This window comes from Hyalella azteca, unplaced genomic scaffold, assembly GCF_000764305.2.
Source record: "Hyalella azteca isolate HAZT.00-mixed unplaced genomic scaffold, Hazt_2.0.2 contig3711, whole genome shotgun sequence".
NCBI lineage: Eukaryota > Metazoa > Arthropoda > Malacostraca > Amphipoda > Hyalellidae > Hyalella > Hyalella azteca.
In genome coordinates this window covers 123,356-145,029 of record NW_025933952.1, presented here as the reverse complement: position 1 = coordinate 145,029, position 21,674 = coordinate 123,356, and the positions used below count along the sequence as shown (strand labels likewise).

Sequence of the window (21,674 nt, the reverse complement as noted above, 5' to 3'; positions counted from 1 at the left end):
CAACATTTAATTCTCCCCGTTTATTTTGTGATCACTCGATGTTCCAGCTGCATACTACCACTGCTGCAAAAAGAACGGGAAATGCACGTTATCATCACTGCTCGCGTGCTGTGATATTACAGCGGGAAAATGTCTGGATATCCATCACAAAAAAAGAAATCGAATGAACATAACAGTTAGTCGGAGAGAGGCTCGATAAAAAACTTGTTTGTAGCAATGGTGCGCATCCAATCAACTAAATGGTCGCTATAGCTAATATGAAAAGATGTAGAGGTAGTGGGCATCAACAAATTCGAGCTTTTAAGTGAGGTTAATCTCGTTCACTAACAGGTAAAATGGTTTCGTAATCTCAGAGTAGGGAACATAGCCTCAAAAACTGGATAAACATCAACAAGATATTTTATTTATAGACACAAATCTTTCAAATATTATAGAACTGAAGAGAAAATAACAACACTCCACTCACGGGCTTGGGCCGTATCACTGCCTGACAGTAGCTGAGAAATCCCAACAGATAAAAGAGTTTCAATGTGAATCCTGAAAACCAACCTTCCGGTAGGACACATGCAATATTAACGAAGGAAAATAACTTAAGTCGAAGGAAAAAGGCTCGTCCAACAGATGCTTCAGAAGCTTTCTTGTAAAAGGAAAACTATTCAGAATAAATAGCCCGGCTATTTAACGATCACAATTAACTTATTTAGATTTAGATGTCATGCAAAGATGAATAGGAGAACTACTTGAAGCTTCCCGTCACAGCGACGATGCTCCAGAAGAGAATAACTGGTCGCCCAGAACCTGGGAGAGAAGAATAGTTTACCTCAACATCAACTACTAAAGTAACACCTAAACGTTCTTTAGCTCTGGAAATATTCAAATTTGGTCCTGCGAAAATCATGTTGCTGACAAAGATAACAGAAAATACTTATACATTTTTATAACAAGTTTTTTTATCCATACCTATTCAATGTAAAACTTATCTCTGCAATCTTCTTGCAACTCCCGCCCCAATAGAAGAAATATGGAGCTGAAATCTTTCTCAAAAATTATTGTTTTGAGTTCAAAAAAAAAAAAAAAGGGTAGTAACAATCAACATCTTTTTTGCATCTTTCTCGGTCGGATTGTACTAGACTCTTGAGCATCGAAAGGATCAGTCTAGTGATCGATATACAGGTGATTAGGGAAACTTCCTGTTTTGTATTTCGCGCCAAGCAGCCAAATTTTGTAAGAAAAAGGCAAGGTCATGAAGTTTTGTGTCCCGCCTAGTCAGTCGCTACTATGCATTGGACAAGTGAGCAACGAGCGTTTGCTGTCAATGCGTAGTTTTCTAGTGGGCCGCTTCATTAGCGCTATCGGCATAATTGACCTTTATTTCTTGGAGTAAATCGAACGTGCAGTAACGGTGGCTGCAGCCTGGTACACGCGAACGATTGACGCCTTTTTTTGCCAAAACTGGCTGAAGTAAATGTCAGGGAGTCTGGTTCCAACAGGATGGAAGCCAATGCCCACAAAGCGCGATGTTTAATGGATCTTTTGAGACAACATTTTGCAGAGCGCTTCATCTCCTCGAAAGGTGGCCTTCTTGGCCGACCCGATCTTCCAATTAGGCTCCGTGTGATTTTTTTATGGGGTTATCTTAAATCAATTCAATCAATGCCTGCCAAGGACACTACCTCACTTGAAGAACAACATGCGCCAAGACCGTCAATATGCTTCAGAGAGTTGAACGGAACTTGAAAATCGACTAACTGAATGCATTGATAATGGGGGCCATCATTTGTCCGATGGCATCTTGTTTAAAACTAAGTGATACAGAAATTCAGGTAATGTCTTTTTCAATAAAATATATATTGAAAGATCTTTACTATTTTTTTTTCTATTGAGCTTTTAAATCAGGAAGTTTCCGTGAATCACCCTGTATTAATGATAATACCCTGAACAAATACCAGGGTAAAGATACTTTGCTTGAGCCGATACATTAACCATAATAATCGGTATTAAGAAGTATTAATGTACGGTAAGTACAGATACCTCGCTTATGAGCTGATACATTAACCATAATACTCGGTATTCATACCTATTAATGTACGGTAAGTACAGATACCTCGGTTATGAGTCCAGCAGCGATGGTGTTCCCCTGCTGCCGCAGCATGAAGCGACCCAAGTCCTTGCAGTCTTTGTAGGTCTCGACGCAGATGGGGCGGCTCAGCTCCAGCTCAATCACACCCGCCGTTTGCCTCGCAAGCACGCGAGGTCTGTTCTTCATTACCTCGCCTGCAAAAATTTCATGTCATTATTTCTTACAAAATATTAGTCCTACTAGCGCCTTAATGTTATAACGGTATAGTGTCCACAAGATCTATGCTTAGAATACTAATATTCGTTGTAAACTGTTTAGTTCCTGCCTCATAGTAGAGTCCAGCGACAGACGGTTTTCCTGAAGAACATGGATTGTTTCCCACTGTAAAATCTGTACTGATAGGATGAAAAAACGGGTCCTTTCATAATTCATTACTGTAATCATGACAACATCGTCGTCGAGAATCTTCAATTATTAATTATATTACAATATGGAGCAGAAATTTCTTCAGATACACATTGATTTGTGAAATTAATACAAGGATAAATCTGAACACGAAAAAACTACATTTGCTAAGGTTGGTTAAGGAAGCAGTTACTTTTTAGGTAATGAACTCCACGTTTTCCGCAACTAAACTAAGCTAAAGGACACTAAGCTAAAGCAACAGGGGAAAGAATCCATCGGTGTAGATTAAAGTGATTTAAGCTTTCTCTTTGCATGTAATTTAGGCTGATATTCAAGCCGATATTTATTTAAGATTACATTGAACATTCTGACTGCAATATAAATTCCGCTGGCAATGACTATTAATGCCATAAATCTTTAGAAATTATTCTTCACCTGTGCTTTTGTTGATCTGAGAGATGAGCTTGCGGACGGTTGCGGGTTCGCACACACTTTGCAAGTGAAACTCCGCCTGCAAAAATAAATGGTCATAAGTATAAGGAGTCCAAGCCATTCCTTACACTTTTCACTGATTTAGCGGGAACCACTCACAACATATTCTACAGAATATTTATTCTGAAATGGTGGATAAATATCCTGCTAAAGTTCACAAACCGAACATTAATCATAGCGCAGATATTTCATGCTAGTTGTGCCTACAACAGGCACAGGAAATGTCAGCGACATAGGGGAAGAGTTAAAATTTTTTATCATAAGGTATGTCTAGTGACCCTCTCAGGATCAAATGGTCGATAGAAAAGACATGTTAGGATACTGCGACCACGAAAATCTAAAATTAAACAAAATTATCAAAACAGGGGTTTCCATACTTTTCCACCTCGCTACCCAATCTAACACACCATATTAAGCATTCGGCTCCATACACATACCTTTAATCATTATTAGGTCGAAAAAGTATATTATTGAATTCAAAAAACTAATTTATTAGCTCATAAAAAATTGATAATTACCCAAGAGGGAATTTACCCCATTTCGGGAACCATTTATACAACGAGACGTGTAATAGCATCAGGCGTACCTGGGTGCCTTTGATGATGGGTATGATGACGTTGAAGACGTGTAATAGCATCAAGCGTACCTGGGTGCCTTTGATGATGGGTATTATGACGTTGAAGACGACGATCCTGGCCTGCAAGGTGGTTGTCCTACGCATAGGCTTAGCAGGATCGCACAAGAAGCTTCCCACCGACAGCTCGTCGGGCTCCACTCCCGACACCGTCAACGTGCCGGAGTCGCCGGCGAAAATGGAGCCTGGGGCGCTGTTGCAGGACACATCTGAACCAATAACAAAATAATTATTTGGCCGTACTTCCCTGCTTCTAGATTGTCAAATGAAATAAACAAAAATTAGTTTTTTTATATTATTAAGATAAAAGATGTGTGTTGCGGCTTTTGGATTGTGAAATTGAATGTATTTGTATCAGAGAGATAAATTTTGGATATTACAGAGCTAGAGTATGATGCAACATAGATAAATGGTTTTCAATGAGGAAAGGCCGAGGTTTTCAATGAGGAAACACGGGGCCGAGAGAATGCTGACATACTTCAACATAAAGCAAGGATTTAACTTTTAATTGTGTTAAATATAGAGCATAACGTTCACCTTTGATGGTGATGGCAGAAGTGTGAGGTAGGAGCAGCAGTCTGTCCCCTGACTGGATGTAGCCCGTGTGTAGCTTGCCTGCCACGCACATGTTGCTGCTGCCGCCCTTGAACACGTCCGAGATGCTGAACCGCGCTGGCTGATCTACGTCTCGGCTCGGAGACTTCATGTTGTCTGCAAAATATCCTCCATTCATTAGACATTCACATATGTTGGTAATATAGGAATCATATTCAGTGCTTCATTTTTGATGATGAAAATTTTAATTTTGAGATAAAAGAAATTAAAAAAGATTTGAAATAGAAATAGCCGAAAGGCTAATGAAAATAATTTAGAATCATTTGAAAATATTTGAGGTTACCAAAAAAAGTATTTAGAACATTTTTAAACTAAAAATGTTACTTAACTTGGGTTAAAAAATGTATACCAGCATTGAGTTAAAATGTTACGGTCCCCACTCATAAATGGCATTTGATTGCATATCTGCTTTGAAGTTGTAAATACATCTCAACGTTCAAATTGCATTGCACATCCAACTCTCACCAATAGCATTCAGGATAGTGGGCCCGGAATACCAGGCCTTGAGCTGAGGTTCGGAAGGAGGCTTGACGAGGTTCTCGCCGGACAACCCAGCGCAGGGCACGTACGTCACCTCCGAGCTCCTGAAGCCGACTGACTTGAGGAACACAGTGAGGGTTGAGCAGATCTCGTTGAAGCGCTGCTGCGACCACTGCACCACGTCCAGCTTGTTCACGGCTACGGTCACTTCAGACACTCCTGGTGAATGACAAATGTTCAGAGTTAATGATTAGTAATAATTATAAGATTATTATTGCAGATGGATAAACCGCACTAAAAATTGACTGTTTATCTGCGGTTTCATTAAACGTAGCTAATGTTAGTCGCACCTAGATGCCTAAAAACTAGTTATCAGAAGGCAACGGGTCAAGTCAAACCAGGTTATTTTCTAATATCAAAATCCAGAAAAGAATGTGCGAGCCAATTTCATTTTTGGAGGGGATTGTTCAGACAGTTATGAAAATAGCTGGAAAATTCATGAAAAAAAATTTGTTGCTATTTTTAGAAATGAAATGTCAAAATAATTCAGTCAGAAAAAATAAACATGCAAATTGAGAAAATAAAAACAACTTTAAAAGACAAGTTCTTAAATAAGCAAGGCCATTAATAGAACCATCAGTAAGCTGTGACTAAAAGAGTGAATCGATTCATGCGCGAGGCTCATTCTTTCGTTTCTTTACATTCTCTCATCACGCCTCATTCATGACTCGAGTCTCGAACATAGGCCAAAAATGGCTTAGTAAAACGATTGAATATTGTAAACAATCAAATATAAATACAAAACATAGAAGTAATAAACATGTCAGGCAGATTGCATGGAATAACATCGCCAGGATCACCGACCCAGCTCGTATATAAATATAAAACATACAAGTAAAAGTAATAAACATGACAAGCAGAATGCATGGAATATAATCGCCAGGATCACCAACCAAGCTCAAATATAAATGCAAAACATATAAGTAATAAAAATGACAAGCAGATTGCATGGAATATAATCGCCAAGATCACCGACCCAGCGATTTGATGAGCATGGCGTGCTCGCGGGTCTGTCCGTTGCTCTCGAAGCCCGCCTCGAACTCCCCCGTGGACGCGTCCACCACCAGCAGGGCGACATCGGCGCGCGCTGCCCCGCTGATCATGTTAGGGATGAAGTCCTTGTGTCCCGGCGCGTCCAAAATGTGAACGATCTTACGTTCCGTCTCGAACGTGCGCTCCGCAACATCTACTGTAACGCCACGAGATCTGAAAATTAACAAAATATTTTAACTTTCAAATTATGTTACGAGACCATTATGGCACTGTAAGCGTTATGGAAAAAATGCATTTAAATTTTATACATAAAGTCATGGAATTTCTATCAGTTTTCGCAATAAATATCGATAAATATAAATAAAAATCAATAAATATAAATATGCTGGAACGGCGTACCTACCTATATTTCAGCACAAGTGTACAAATTTACTCCAAACAATCAAAGAATAATAAATTATTGAATGACCTTTGCGAAGGAAAAGTTGCTTCATCCTTAGAGAAAAGAGAACCTATATAGAACTGAAAACTAGACTGTCAAGTTATCCTCGCAAACCTTTCTTCCTCAGTGTCGTCCATGACCCACGCATACATGAAGCTCTGCTTGCCGCACTTCTGGCTCTCCCGCTCATACTTGTGCATCGTCCGCTGGCTTACTTGGCCCTGTCGAGGAGCAAATTTTGTCATAGCACTCGCAATTTGATCATTGTCATCACACTCGCAATTTGATCATTGTCATCACACTCGCAATTTGATAGTTGTCATCACACTCGCAATTTGATCATTGTCATCACACTCGCAATTTGATAGTTGTCATCACACTCGCAATTTGAATATTGTCATCACACTCGCAATTTTATCATTGTCATCACGATCTGATCACGCACTCGTTATGATCCAATATCCAGCATTATATTTATATATGAACAGACATTTGTAAACCGTTTAATCAAATAATTATATATCATACCGACTCGTCGAAAATTAGCATCAACGGTTCATTTTGAACACGATATAAAAATTTGGATTTAGTCAAATTAATTCATACTTGTTGACGAACTTCATGGACGATAATGCGGCAGGAGTTGTGCAACGAAATCATACATTTGAAATCATACATTTAATTTCGAGTTTTTCGGGAAAAGTGAGCATTTTTTATAACATTCATACGCTATAATCTTCCAGCCAACAAAATTGTATGATATAAATACGATATTGTATTCAACAGTATAGGCAAGATGCAATCATTATATAGGCAATCATTGCCCTTCAGGCAAATGATTTTGAAGGAAAACGTTAATTACGAGTAGATTCCGTTAAACCCACGATTAATTAATGTTATTTTATAATAATCAGAGGCTTGGTGGAAAGCTCATAAGCCTCTTTCACACAGGGCGGCAAATACCGCGAGCGTTAAAAATGCCGCGGCGGTATTTACCGCGTGATCATTCACACGAGGCGGTTTTTGACGCTGGAATCTATCATTCTTGCAGTGCTGTTTTATGCACCATCAGTCCATCTCTATGTTTATGTAACAATGTTCATATTTAGGTAACAATATATCTTTATGGAAATATATCTCTATGTGAAAATAATGTAAATATATCTCTATGGAAATACCTATCTATTTTATGGAAAGTATATCTTTTATGAAATATAGGTATCTATCACTTTATGGTAATATATATTCATTTATGTTTATGTAACATATTAATGTACCGATATTTATGTAACAATATCAGTCTGTAATCTATCAGTCTTGAAGTGCTGTTTACTATGCACCTAAAATACGGCCCCACTGTCTGTACCACACTTGGATGAGGCGTGAAAAACCGCCCAGTGTGAAAAATTACATTGAATACCATAGCAAGCTAAATTGCCGCGGCAAATCTACCGCCGCAGTTTTAACAGGACACACGCTGGCGTCAGGCGTCAAATTCTACGCCGCGTTAAAAGCGGTCGTGGGTGAACAGCGGTGCACATTTCGTATGTCCGCCGTGGTTCGGCGGTAAAGACCGTCGGACGCTGGCGGTATTTGCCGCCCTGTGTGAAAGAGGCCATAGAGTCTCGCAATTCACTTGAATCAATACGACGGGGCTTTTTCACCCCAGAGTTTATTTAACCAACGGTGCCTATTAACCCTCAGGGCCAGTTTAACCCCACCAGTGACAGTTTAACCCCACCAGTGACATTTTAACCCCACCAGTGACAGTTTAACCCCACAGGTGACAGTTTAACCCACCAGTGACAGTTAAACTCAAACAGGGGTGTTATATAACCCCAGGGGCTATTTAACCTCTTGACACAGTTTACCCCTCAGGGGCTATATAACCCTCAGGACCTATTTACCCCGCACCTGTTGGTACAGAAGGTGCCCAGTGAGCGTGCTCTTGCCGGCATCCACGTGCCCCACGACCACCAGGTTGATGAGCTCCTTGCCAGCAGCGCCCTGAGACGCGCTGTACAGAGCACGCACGTCCACGCTAGCATCGCGCTGTCTGCAACGTGAAATATTTTGTAGTTATTATGCCAAATTAGTGAATTATTAAGAATTGTGATCAATATGTACACTCGCATCGCGCTGCCTGCAATATGAAATATTCTGTAGTTATTAGGCAAAATTAATTGTGATCTATGTGTACACTCGCATTGCGCTGTCGACCTTTGCAATATATTCTCATAGTTTCACTAGCAAATTAATTCATTTTCCTCAATGTGTACACTTTCATCGCCAAGATGAATTATTTAGTAGTTATTACACAAAATTGCTGAATTATACCAATATGTACACAGTCATCGCACTCTCCGTTAGTGCAAGATAATCACTGTATGGAACCATCTTTATGAATTATAATCAGGTGTCTATAATTGCCTCACGCCCTTAATGATTGGCTGACGGAGTTAAGAACTTACTACTACATACTTTACTACTACTACTACGATAGTTACTACTTTAGATAGTACGGCCCTAGTTGATGAAGCATCACATGAGCAAATCTTACTTGGTTGGGAGTTTAACAGGCTTGGGTGTCGACACTTGAGGACTTGCAGTCTTGCCGTTCACCACCGAATCCTCGAACGCAGACGAGTTGTGCGTCTTCTTTTCTGTTGCTGTGACGAGAGTTAAAATCATTTTTTTAAGCTGTAGCAATAAATATACATAAGACGATGTTATTTAATTTTTATTTGCTTAAAATTGTGCATGCATTTTATTGTCTTTTTTAAAACTAAGTATTACTTCGATGTGAGCGCGTGCTGTTATAGCCAAGTTTAGGAAGTATTGAATTATTTGCCTGTAATTAACATCGTATATAAAGTGAGATTAGAATTGTTTTCTCATATGACGACTGTGGTTATATAATTTTAAAAACGAATAGTTTTAAAAAGTATAATTTTATAACATAAAATTATACAATTTTTTTTCTTAAATTTGTACACATGTTATGTTGGTGAGGGATTCCAATTTCATTTACAAGCATTTAATATAATTGGAATTGATCTCGCATTCATTGTGAATTACGGTGTGAATTACAGGAATGAAATTCAAGACTTTCTAAGCTTGACTACTTAGTTTAAAAAAGAGAACAAAATGCATGCAAAAATTCGAGCAAATAAAAAGAAATTATTTCGACGATGATAAATTTAGGAGTCACTACCATGAAATTGTTCTTCACAAAGTTGGCCATCTTTTGGCTGCATTCAAAATGTCAAAATTTGCGTGTTACCGATCACACGCTCCATAAATTATTATTTCTTCTCTTAGAATGCCGGCGCAACATTTTAACGTTAGTGAAGTTGCAAAAAAATATATAGGTATATATATATATATATATATATATATATAGTTATAGTTCCACTTTACCGGACTTTAATTAATTTTTTTTCTAAATTGCAAAAAATATATAAAAAAAACTTGACCTGGCTGGACCTAACCTCAGTAAAACGGTCTCTAGCAACCTAAAGAAGGGTTTTAGACACTTCAAACCCTAACTCTAACCCTAACCTAACGAGGTTGGCGTTTTTTTGGTGTCCGGTAATGTAGTTCATTTATTTTCGTGTCCGGTTTTTACACATAAATAAGTACTAGCGTCAATTACCGGACTCGATTTTTGTCCGGTTTTGTACCCGATGTCCGGTAATGTTACGAATTGTAATTAATTTTGTCCGGTAATTGTACGAACCATGTTAATATATATATATATATATATATATATATATATATATATAATCCGATGAGAAATCTACCCTCAGGGAATAATTTGCCATCGGTTCAGCAGCCCCTGCCCTAAATGGTTCACCTGAGTGGTAAATGGTTCACCTGGAGGGTAAATTGCTTACTGGGGGGGGGAAATGGTTCACATCATGGGTTAATGTTAACCTGAGGGGTAAATGGTTCACATCATGGGTTAATGTTAACCTGAGGGGTAAATTGTTCACATCACGGGTTAATGTTAACCTGAGGGGTAAATTGTTTACATCACGGGTTAATGTAAACCTGAGCGGTAAAATGTTCACATCACGGGTTAATGTTAACCTGAGGGGTAAATGGTTGACATCAGGGATAAATGGTTCAGCTGGTGGGTAAATGGTTGACATCAGGGGTAAATGGTTGACATCAGGGATAAATGGTTCACCTGATGGCGTGACGTCGAAGCCTCGCACGACTCTGGTAGCCGAGGAAGAGTCCACGACGGTGACCTGCCTGCTGGCGCCGCTAGAATGGCCTGTGTTGCGAACCAAAATTATCAAGGCCGAGTTAATCGGGAAAATTTTTACCACTGTTTCCGTTTTTTCGAATACATGTCGATCTTCATAACTGAATATATTTCATTCCCTTATAAAATCTTAGTGAAATAATTCTTTGTCTGAAAATGTTGTAGCTGCTATGGGAGATGTGAATTTTCAAGTAGGGTATTGAAATAAATGAATTTATGCCGCATAGATGACTGTGTTGAAGATCAGAACCCCAATTCCAATTTGCAACTTCTAACGAAATAAACGTCGAGAATTAAAGGACAGAGAGCAGCACGAAAAAAGTTAATGTAGAATTTTACGACTTAGAAAATTCAAGACGAAATAGCCATATGACGAACGCAAATTAAGATATGATGTGAATAAGAGGTCATTCACAAGCTAACTTCCATACCACGACTGAAGCCAAACTACAGTTTTAGAGACACGAAATAGAGGAAGAAAGTAGTAAAATAAAGCTTTACTCACCTTAATATAAAAGAACTGGAAGTGGAGTGCAAATGAGTATTGCTCGAATTTCAGAGCGCGTAAATTTTTGCTAACAATGTAATCATAACGTAAAGATGACAGAAAAGCCGATATAGAATTTATATTTCCAGATGCTTTGCAGATGCCTATTGAGCAGAAAAAATTACGGTGCTTTTAAATGTAAGTTACATATCTAGTTTTTTTTTTGTGTATAGCCAGCCAAACGGACGTCAATGCATCCAGAATACGAAAAAATATCAAATATTTTTTCAGAAATAGGAAGAAAAGACGATGTTTAAAAATTAATGTTTAGTTCTCCTGAAGCTAAATTTTTCATCAGGTACACAAGGCTCAGGAACATTTTCAGGATTTTTTTTCGGCTTCTATCGAGCCAAGAAATCGAAGCCCTAAGAAAGAGCTCGTCTCAAGATAACTTTTTTTCCGTACACTTGCTTGCAATATTGGACCCTAAGGTATCAATATATTCAAATTTTTAAAAACAAAATTCGGCTCGCTTGATTGTAAGAGAGGCATGGAGGAAATTAACACGTACAGCACATGTTTCTAATATCTTAGGTAAGGAAAAATAACCCTTTACTCACAAAATACAAACAAAGTATAAAGAAGACACGGACTTTCGAGTCAGCATTAGCTAAGATCAAACAAATGATGATGTTGTCATATCAACATTTAATTTACAAACATATGTGCATCATTGAAATTTTATATAGGAAATCACGGCCTAGAAAACACGGATTATTTTGCGGATTAATATCATGAATCTATCAATTAAGTTTACCAATAATAAACGAGCATAACAAATGCGCCTAACAATTCATTACCAGACGTAAATAACAATGAATTGAGGGACCGTAAGCACTCAATTCCGAAATATTCTTAGCTAAAACTTAGAATATAATACACGATAAGTTCTGAAGATTTTAGATAGAAGTCAAAGGCACACAAATTTCACTATAGGTATTACCTTCCTATCGTATTGTGTCAAAAAATTGACCAAAAAGTTAATATAGATAAATGTACTACATTGATACATGGAATTACGGCTCACAAGTTAAACCCGAGAAATATGAGGACTGAAGTTACCCCATTAGCACAGATGATGTCATGCATCTTAAATCGTCAACAGAATTCCGATAAAAAAAATCGGTGAGAATTTCGATGAACAACGAGCGGAATATTGTGAAAATTTTCTGTGACGATCAGTTTCGAGACATGAAATTTTGATTGCCTCAAGAAACTACTACTTTCTACTACTGCATTGCTGGTGGTACAATAAATTGAAAGTTCATGCAATGCTCTCACATATACATATCCATGCAGGGATATTAGTGAGCCCATCGACAAGCTAACGGTAAGACGCGTATAATTTTCTACACAGTAGGACGGTTAGTTTTTGTGTATAATATTTTCCAGTGTTAGTGTTGAATGGAGAATATAAGCAAAAATTGCTCATCAGAATAAAAGAGTCAAAGGGATCATCCGAATCCGTGATCCGTATTTTGGCAATTCATTGATATTATTTGAATCAATGAATAAAATATCAAAGTAGATTCGCTTGAAAGTTTATTGATTCTTAATAAAATACGACAAATTATCAGGTATTTAATGAACGCGCTTGCTTTGTACTAAATGTTATTATGAGAAATTCCTGATTAAGGTACACAAGGTTTCAATTCCACTACTACAAAAATATCTTACACCAGCGGACGCACAGCAAGGACGTGGGTATAGCTTTCAGTGTAAAATGAACCATTAGAATTTGCCGTGACAACTAAAAGCTAGAGTATATACACCACGATAAAATGCAATACAAAACATATCATAAAATAGATAACCACGTCGTTGATCCCACTCGCTATTTATTGCATACGGAAAATCTTCCCTGTAATCAATTATACAAAGAATATTTTGTGAAATCCTGAAGAATCATTGTACTTGAGAGAAATACTGAAAAATTTAGTGCCGGACACTTTTTTGGATATAGTAATTATTAATACAATATTATTCACGATCCGACGACATTCAATCGGTTGGGCACCTTTGAAAAACATAATAATCCAGATCCTCACGATGTTTACATTATAGCATTAACGCAACGGCCTACCATAAATATTTATATACTTACCTACATCAACTAACATTCCATTATATAATTACTAAAATTAACGCATGTTAAACGAATAGAAATAATGTTTAAGACAAACTTATACACGCGCATAAAAGAAGAAAATGCGTAAAAGCATAAATTCATTACTAAGACATTGTACATGGTCGGTAAATCCAATTACACAAATGAGCACTGAACTGTGACACAGAGGTACAGTATTAAGCAGTTATAGGCTTTTATACTGCGCAAGGCGCGGGTTTTGTGTTTTTTTTTTTGCAATTTGCAAAATAATATCGATATTTGGCAGAAGAACGCCCATATCGTAAGTCCGTATTCTGACTTTGCATCACACTAAATTAATAAAACACAGCGTATGATTACTAATTAGAATAGTTTGATTGGTGTATTGAGCAACAAGGAACTAAAATGCTGACTCATCGTTGTTGAGGAATTCTAACGACTCAGTAAGAGATTAAAATAAATATTCAACTCACCAAACACAAATTAATAAAAAAATAATCGTGAGCTATTCAAGAAATCCATGTATACAAAAAAGGAATGTGGTCACACAAAATGTGAAAAGAATTTTATACTGTACAAGCTTCCGGTTTTCAGAAACATTTAAAAATGACGGACGGAGCAGGAAGAGGCGTCGAAAAATCAAACGGAGTTATATCAGTTTTAAAAGCTAAAGCAGACAAGAATTTTTGGGAACTGGAAAATTTTTTCTTATGACTCATGATGTGGTCGCCAAAAGCAGACACCGGGTGCAACAAATGAACATTTGCATCGTAAGGTACTTTGCTGCTCTCGACCTCTAAATCTAAATCTTCATCGGTCAGTAGGAAAATGTCGGTTCGTTTTGGTAAGTCCTCTTGTGAGGATAATTCAGGTACATGAAGCTTCGACAACGCGATACGCAAGTCGATATCACCGTCAGTTGATTGTGAAAATTCTGATGCATCACTAGAAGGCTCTTGAAAACGCCAGTGATCGAAGCTGCTGTCCGTCATCGTGTCATCAATTGAAAGTAAATCTCGTGGCGCTAAAGCAGAGACTACGTCTTGGCGTGGAGAGCTTGATGCAGCAAGTGAATTGGAGTCAAGTGCGTAACTAGAAGGATAGAAATTGAACTGCTCGGGAGTGGATCCAAATGAAAAGCCTTCACTAGATTCACATGCGCTTAATCTCGAAGGAAATGTGATCCCAGACCTTGGATTTACAATACCAGGTGAACAATCACTGCTTCTGAGGTTCATATTGTCCTTCAAGCTCCCTGGAATGGGTAACGCAGAACTCACGTTTACTGGGCCAGCGCCTCTAAGAGGCAAGTTTGTGGCATCGCGACTGAAGAGCGGAGGAATAAAGTACGGACGAGACGAGGGGTGAGACGACAGGCTGGGAGTGTTGGAGGCTTGGCTGAGGTGTGCCGTTGCCAGGGAGGACAGGCTGGGTGTGTTGGATGCTTGGCTGAGGTGTGCCGTTGCCAGGGAGGACAGGCTAGGATGCTGTCTCTTATACACATCTAGATGTGTATAAGAGACCGTTGCCAGGGAGGACAGGCTGGGAGTGTTGGATGCTTGGCTGAGGTGTGCCGTTGCCAGGAAGGACAGGCTGGGTGTGATGGAGGCTTGGCTGAGGTGTGCCGTTGCCAGGGAGGACAGGCTGGGAGTGTTGGATGCTTGGCTGAGGTGTGCCGTTGCCAGGGAGGACAGGCTGGGAGTGTTGGATGCTTGGCTGAGGTGTGCCGTTGCCAGGAAGGACAGGCTGGATGTATGGGATGCCTGGCTGAGATGTGAAGCGGTCTTGCCATTTTTGTTTAATACTGGTATCATAAACTCTGGTTTTCTATGGTTCTCTTCCACATCATCAGCTGCTTCGTCGAATTCCCACTCAGAAGAACTTGAGCGACTAATTTTGCTTTCAGTTGCCACTCTTTTGCAATAAATTTGTGAGTTACTGTCTGCTGTTCTTTCTGGCTTAATATCTGTCGAAACACCATTCAATGCAAGTACTTTACTTGCAACTGAACCCGTTTTCTCCACAAGTAATGAATTTCCTTGAATTTTTGAGCTTGACTTTCGATTATTCAAGTCCAATTTTGAATTATTAAAAGTCATGAGCTGGCTTTTATCTGTTTTATCAGATTTCCTGTGTCTCTCACTTTGTTTGGCAGACTTATTTTCACTTGATAACCCAACCACCACGTGACCACATTTTTGTACAGCACAGCCACTATTAGCCTCTTTAAGATCCTTACCCGGACCTTTAGCATCAATTGAAATTTTTCCATTTTGTGAAGAGATTTGGATATCTAGTTTAGCCCCCGCCTTTCTATCTTTGGTGCAGCTACTAGCAGTTTGTTGGGCCTGGGCTTCCCACTTGTACTTGTGTTTTTCCTCCATGGCTTTCGTTTCCCTGATGGTTCTTAGCCAGTCATTGACCATGCGAGCAGCAGGAACCCGCAAGCACTTACCGTTATCAAAAATAAACGCAGTGCTAGAGTAGTAACTCTCTGGCAATGCGTAAGAAAATGGTAACAACTGAGACTCGTAATCTTACCTTACGTATGGCATTGGGAAAGAGAAGCAGGAGAGAAGGCAGCATGATTGTCGCAGCAACAGCCATGCACAAAGAAGAGATAAAGCCAAAATGTCAGCACCAATCGAAGTATGTTATGCAAGACACAAAAATATTGAGATATTTATACTAAAATAATACACCAGCTTTCTGTAAATAAATAATTGAACATGCATTCTTAAAGCATTTGAAATTGTGATCCTCTTGAAATACCTACGTACTGACATTCGTTTAATTCAAATGATTTTGTGGCGTATTTCAATAGTACTAATAACAATAAAGATATTATATTGAAAATATTTATGCTATTAAAACTGCAAATTTACACAAGACTCAGTCATTAAACACAAAATTCAACTTGAAAAAACAACTCTACATCGTCAGGTTAGAAGCACTTCTATTTTTGAATGATGTCATTGATTATAACCCTTGAGAATGATTATAACCTAGGTTGATATATGAATAAATGAATCCTCCTGCATCTGGTGCTCACCTTTAGCAGTGCTGCTCTTGGTTTTGTTGGGTTTCATTTTCTGCTGCTGGGGTCGCTGAGGGGTTGTCACCACAGGTTTGTCTGCTCTGCCATTGTGCTGGGCTTGAACTGAAAAATTTCAACCATAGGAATATAATACTGAAAAATTTCAACCATAGGAATATTAATACAAATTTAACATTTTTAGCATCTGACTCAGGTGAGAGTGCAATGCAAGTTTTTCAAACAGACTCAAATTTTTTCACCCAGAACCAGTTTGTTGCAACAGGAGGATTACAATCTTCCTAGATTGAATTGTACAGAATCATATTTTGATAGTATTTTTGGATGGCATGTCATCATAACCCAATATACAACAAATTAACGTTCAGTTTGGTAGTAGTTATTCAACCCATTGTTGTCAATGGAAGTTTGTCATAATTGTTAGTTTCATACCAATAGACGAGTCAGCGTATCTCAACTATTTGAGAGCGAGATATGAATTCTATAAAATTTAAATTGACAGTCACCGTATAAGGTCCTTGGGTCTTAAAACAGCGTTAATGAAAATATCAAAGCACCACATATCGAAAATAGAGAAAACGGTGAATACTAACTATTCTCCAGGCCCTAGTATACAACAAATAGATTGTTGTACATTACATATACCATGTACACAATGAGAACAAATGATTTCAGAAAATGTGGTTGTGCAATTAAAACACACAGGATTAATTGCTCTAAGCAAATGATTGGCCCAAGAGTGAGATATTTTTAAAGAATTTTTAGCATTTAAGTATATGTGCATTCTCTTGATATCTTCTTCCTTACTATCCTTTCATTTCTAATACAATTACCGGTACCGGTATATGCTTAAATGCCAGAGATTTCCTGAGTAATTCAGTTCTTATTTTGATAACTATGGTGCAACTCCCTATTCACAAATCGCAATAACAATTTTTTACGTCACTAGTATCTTATAATGAGGACAGCATTAAGAGGAAATTGCTTGTCAAGAAGTCCCTATTGATAACTTTGATTAATTTAATGTTATTCAGTATAATTTTAATCAGTTTTCTTTAAATAAAGTACATTTTCTCATTAATTAATTGTATACGGGTTATTTATTGCATGCTAATAAATAGTTCTCTGAACATGATAATGACTAACTTGAACCAGGACTCAGAAGTTCTTAAGAAATTCAATTGGCACCTTATTAAACATAATATTTTTCATTAATGAAATTCGCTATTTAAAATTGAGTACCAGTATATCATTTTTTAGATAGAACTTCCTTCTCCCATGATCCAAATCATCAACATGGTAACAAAAAATACTATTGCATTCCTGAAGGATGAAGCAACGGCTTCATTCAAATAAATATCGCAATGCAAATAAATTACTCAGCATAATTGTAATTACCAGGGTAGGCTTGGAAATCAGGCTGAGCTTTGTTGAGAAGTTTATCAATGGATTTTTCCAGGTCAAACTTGTTCTTCAAGACTTCAGTCCTCATTTGGTCTTCGCTGACAGTGCCACCCAAGACTGAGCGGATCTGATCCAGGAGTGATAGCATGCGTGCCTCTTCTTCATCAGATAATTTGGGTTTTGAAGACTTCTGTAAATTATACATTTTAAGCTCATTAATTGCAATAGGACATATTCACAGTCATGGCTATTGCAGAAAAATCAAATGTTTGACTACTTTAAACTGTTCCCTCAAATACTGAAGGGAATCTGGGAGTTCATTCATTTCTGAGTAATGCAACTTGGTATCAAAGATACTTGGAGGAAGAAGATACCTACTCCACCAATCTAAACAAAAGAAATGCCAATTTTCACATAAAAGCAACCATAACAAGATGATTTAGAAAAAAACGTAATTCAAAATAGTGAAAGAATACAAAATACAGACTTTTTAAATTACCAATATGATGAAGGAAACCAGATGAATCCTGCGAAGGGACAGCAAAGATTCAATCTATATACCCCATATCTATAATCTATGTCTATTATCTATTAAAAACTCACAAACATTGCATTTCAACTACATACAATGTACAGCAGAGAGCATAAATAGACCTAACATCCAAGAATAATTTATAGTATTAATGTCACTTATTTGCTTAAATCGCAAGTTGACTAAAAATTTAAAAGCAAAGAAAAAAAAAAAGCTTGAAACATTTTACTGACGTTCAGGATTTAACTATGGCCTCCTTTGACGTAGAAAATTTGTTCACCAATGTACCCCTTCACGAAACAATTGAAATTTGTCTCAATTCTCCGTTTAAAAATGTTAACGATCTTGTGTGTGGTTTAAACCGTAAATTTTTTAAATCGCTTTTAGAATTATCAGTTCTTAACTCGTTTTTCATATTTGCTGGCAAGTTTTATAGACAGATTGACGGTTTAGGCATGGGACTACTGCTTGGCCCGACCTTTGCGAATATTTTTATGTGTTTTCACGAGGTTTCTTGGCTGGCCAATTGTCCTCTTGATTTTAAACCAATATTCTATAACAGATATGTCGATGACACATTTCTAATTTTCAAACATCCCTCCCATGTCAAACCTTTCTTTGATTACCTAAACTCTCAACATAATTCTATCAAATTTACCATGGAGCTCGAATCTAATAATAGTTTGTCCTTCCTTGATTGCAATATTACGAAATCTAATGGCCGTTTTTTAACTTCTGTGTTCCGAAAGCCGACATTCACCGGCCTAAATACCAGTTTCTTTAGTTTTTGTTCATTCCGGTTCAAGTTAAATGGGCTTCAAACATTATTATACAGAGGTTTTCGCATTTGCTCAACATACCAGGCTATGCATGCTGAATTTGAATTTTTAAGAAATATTTTCTCGCTCAATGGATTTCCGGCAAGTTTGGTGTATACCCAAATCAAGAAATTCATGTCGAAGCGATTCAGTGAGGTTGCTCCCGAGCGCGATAGTAGGAACGTTATTTTTTGTTCTTTTCCATACTTCGGCCCTGCGTCCGAAGCTATGTCAAGAGAGTTGAAAGTCTTGTTCAATAGATACTTTCCTAGCATTAAACTCCATATTGTTCTGGTTAACAGTTTCAAAATCGGTTCTTTTTTTAGATATAAAGATATGCTCCCTGTTCATATGCGATCGTCCCTGGTTTATCAATTTCGTTGTGCACAATGTGCATCTGCGTACGTCGGTATGACTTCACGCAATCTTTATTCCAGGATCGCTGAGCATAAGGGCAGGAGTTGTAGGACCGGACAGTTGCTATCGCGCCCCCCTCATTCGGCTGTGCGCACTCACGCCGAGCAGTGTGATGTGCCTGTTTCTGACAGTGACTTTAGGGTGTTAGCTTCTACCTCCGGTACTTCAGATTTGCGTATCTTAGAATCATTGTACATTTTTAAGCTTAGGCCCAGTTTAAATTCAGCTGTGAGCTCCTATCCCCTTGAAATTGTGAATAGATAGGTTTTTATGCCCTATTACTTGTAAATTTAGGTTCTAATTGTGTTCTGTGCTTTCAATTGTATTAACTTGTGACTTTCTATGTATGTTCTAGATTCTATGAACTGACGATGGAGCTGGACTCCGAAACGTTTTCTATAAAGATATGAATTTTTGTGGACTATTCTTTGCTTTTAAATTTTTAGTTAATTTATAGTATACTAGCATGGAAAAGTGTTACTACCTGCACTTCAGGTTGAGCCTCCACGTCTTCTTCAACAATTTCATCTTGGTGTTGGAAGAAATTGCTGAAGTTACCTTGTCCAGAGCGCTTGTACAGATATTGTTCTGGAAAATGAAGCATTTGTACATGATAATGTTTTGTTAAAACCTTCCCTGTAATGTGATAAAAAATGTCTAGATATTTTTGGAATTGGAATGAAAGTTAATTCAATTTAGTCTCCATGACTTCGTAATATGAAGCATGAATTGCTTGAAATTGAAACAATTGAAGCACAGGTCACACCAGGGTATGATTTGATCCATATAATACAACATAAATAAATAAAAAATAGGAAGTTAACTTTAAAAAACCTCACCGGCTGTTGGAGATATGCAGGTGTCGCAGTCATCAACTGATCGTCCATAGACAGATTCATCCCAAGCTTCATCATACTCTGTAAATTAAACAAAAACTGTAGATTAACCTTAGTCTAGAATGATGCATGATCTCAAAATTTCTAGCTATCTAGCCTTCTGCCTTCATAAAGAATATGAAGGAAAAATGTAACACAGTACTCACTGCAGTGAGTGACAGAGCATACATTTTCTTGTTGACGAAAATGTGAAGTCACAGACGGACGGACAAAGAGATGGATATGACAAGTACAATCATTTTGTCAATAAATGAGAAAATGCGCTAAAAATGAAACAGTATGAACATAACATTGATAGTGGATTTTATATGTACAAAAATATATCCAATTATAAATATTCTTCATCACTACTGGTGGCACCAGAAAACTTTCATGCATAAGCATGGCCCTCATTAATGGAATATGGCAGGATTGCTCAATATGCTTTGCAGTGTGCACCAAACAAAACAGAAGGATTGAAAAAATTTGTCTGGTTCTGTAATTGATACATTCTGAAATGAATCAAGAAATGCTGTATGATTAGTAAAAATTAAACATTTTCTCAGTGTATTGATTTGTTTTTCAAGTTTAATTTTAAAATTACTCCAGAATTTACTCACTTTTAAACTGACTGACCAATAAAAACTAGTGGAAACATAAGCACATGCAAGTACTTTCAAATGCTTGCTCTTATTATAATAGGACCTGCAAACTAAACTTACCTTCATCATAATCTAAATTGCGGATGTTTCTGTGACGAGACATGGCTGCTATATATTTTATTATAAATATATTATATGGAGTTAACTTTATTGCCTTATCATAACTTCAAGAAATGTTGCTGTCTATCATTGGTCATTTGGCTATATATATCAGACAAAATATTTGCCAAATCAACTACATCTGGAAAGAGTGCAACTTTTTGCATGACTGTACATTGGAAAAACATTAAAGAATTTGCTGGTCTAGCAGTAAATCATTCACAAGGCAGAATTTAGGAAAGGTAATATAGAAAGATGAACAAGTTTGATTGAAGGCTAGAGAATGTTTTTCATTTATAATATTCTTATTTGTCTTCTGGATGAGACAAACAAAATTTCTTTAGGAAGAACAAAAAGCAGGTTAACAAAAGACATTTCAATAGAATGCAACATTTGGAATATACAATATTCCTTATTAAGCTGGTGAAGAGTTTTCAACACTTGAAATTAAAATTTAGAAATGACTGTAGCATAAATAAAAAGTTGGTATTGTGGACACAGTTGAAATCAGAACTAAAAACTACTCTGAAAATAATTTCAGTGTCAAGATCACTTGGTTGATAAATTGCAAATTTACCAAGAATTTAAAAACAAAGAAAAAAGCTAAAAAGTTCGCCAATTCTTCTAAGAGAAAACATTTTGGAGTCCAGCTCCATTGTCAGTTTAAAACCTAGAACACAGGTA

At 37.4% G+C, this 21,674-nt stretch overlaps 1 protein-coding gene across 3 annotated transcripts; it reads right to left on the bottom strand.

Annotated features, from left to right (window-relative positions):
* Positions 1-5: 5 nt before the first annotated feature.
* LOC108678075 (HBS1-like protein) lies at positions 6-21,158 on the bottom strand. 3 transcript variants are annotated; one of them, XM_018166414.2, is made up of 17 exons: positions 20,952-21,158; positions 20,194-20,271; positions 19,839-19,942; positions 17,582-17,777; positions 16,181-16,288; positions 10,394-10,483; positions 8,762-8,870; positions 8,116-8,257; positions 6,316-6,422; positions 5,743-5,972; positions 4,692-4,925; positions 4,149-4,322; positions 3,624-3,820; positions 2,921-2,996; positions 2,105-2,274; positions 741-798; positions 6-63 (listed from the first exon to the last, which is right to left on the bottom strand). In XM_018166414.2, the coding sequence occupies exons 1-16, from the start codon at positions 20,992-20,994 to the stop codon at positions 754-756; spliced, it is 2,103 nt and encodes a 700-aa protein (XP_018021903.1). In that variant the 5' UTR covers positions 20,995-21,158; the 3' UTR covers positions 6-63; positions 741-753. The 3 variants fall into 3 exon arrangements, with proteins under 3 accessions (XP_018021903.1, XP_018021902.1, XP_047735700.1); XM_018166413.2 differs by having other exon boundaries at positions 6-798; XM_047879744.1 differs by lacking the exon at positions 741-798.
* Between the last annotated feature and the right edge of the window lie 516 nt (positions 21,159-21,674).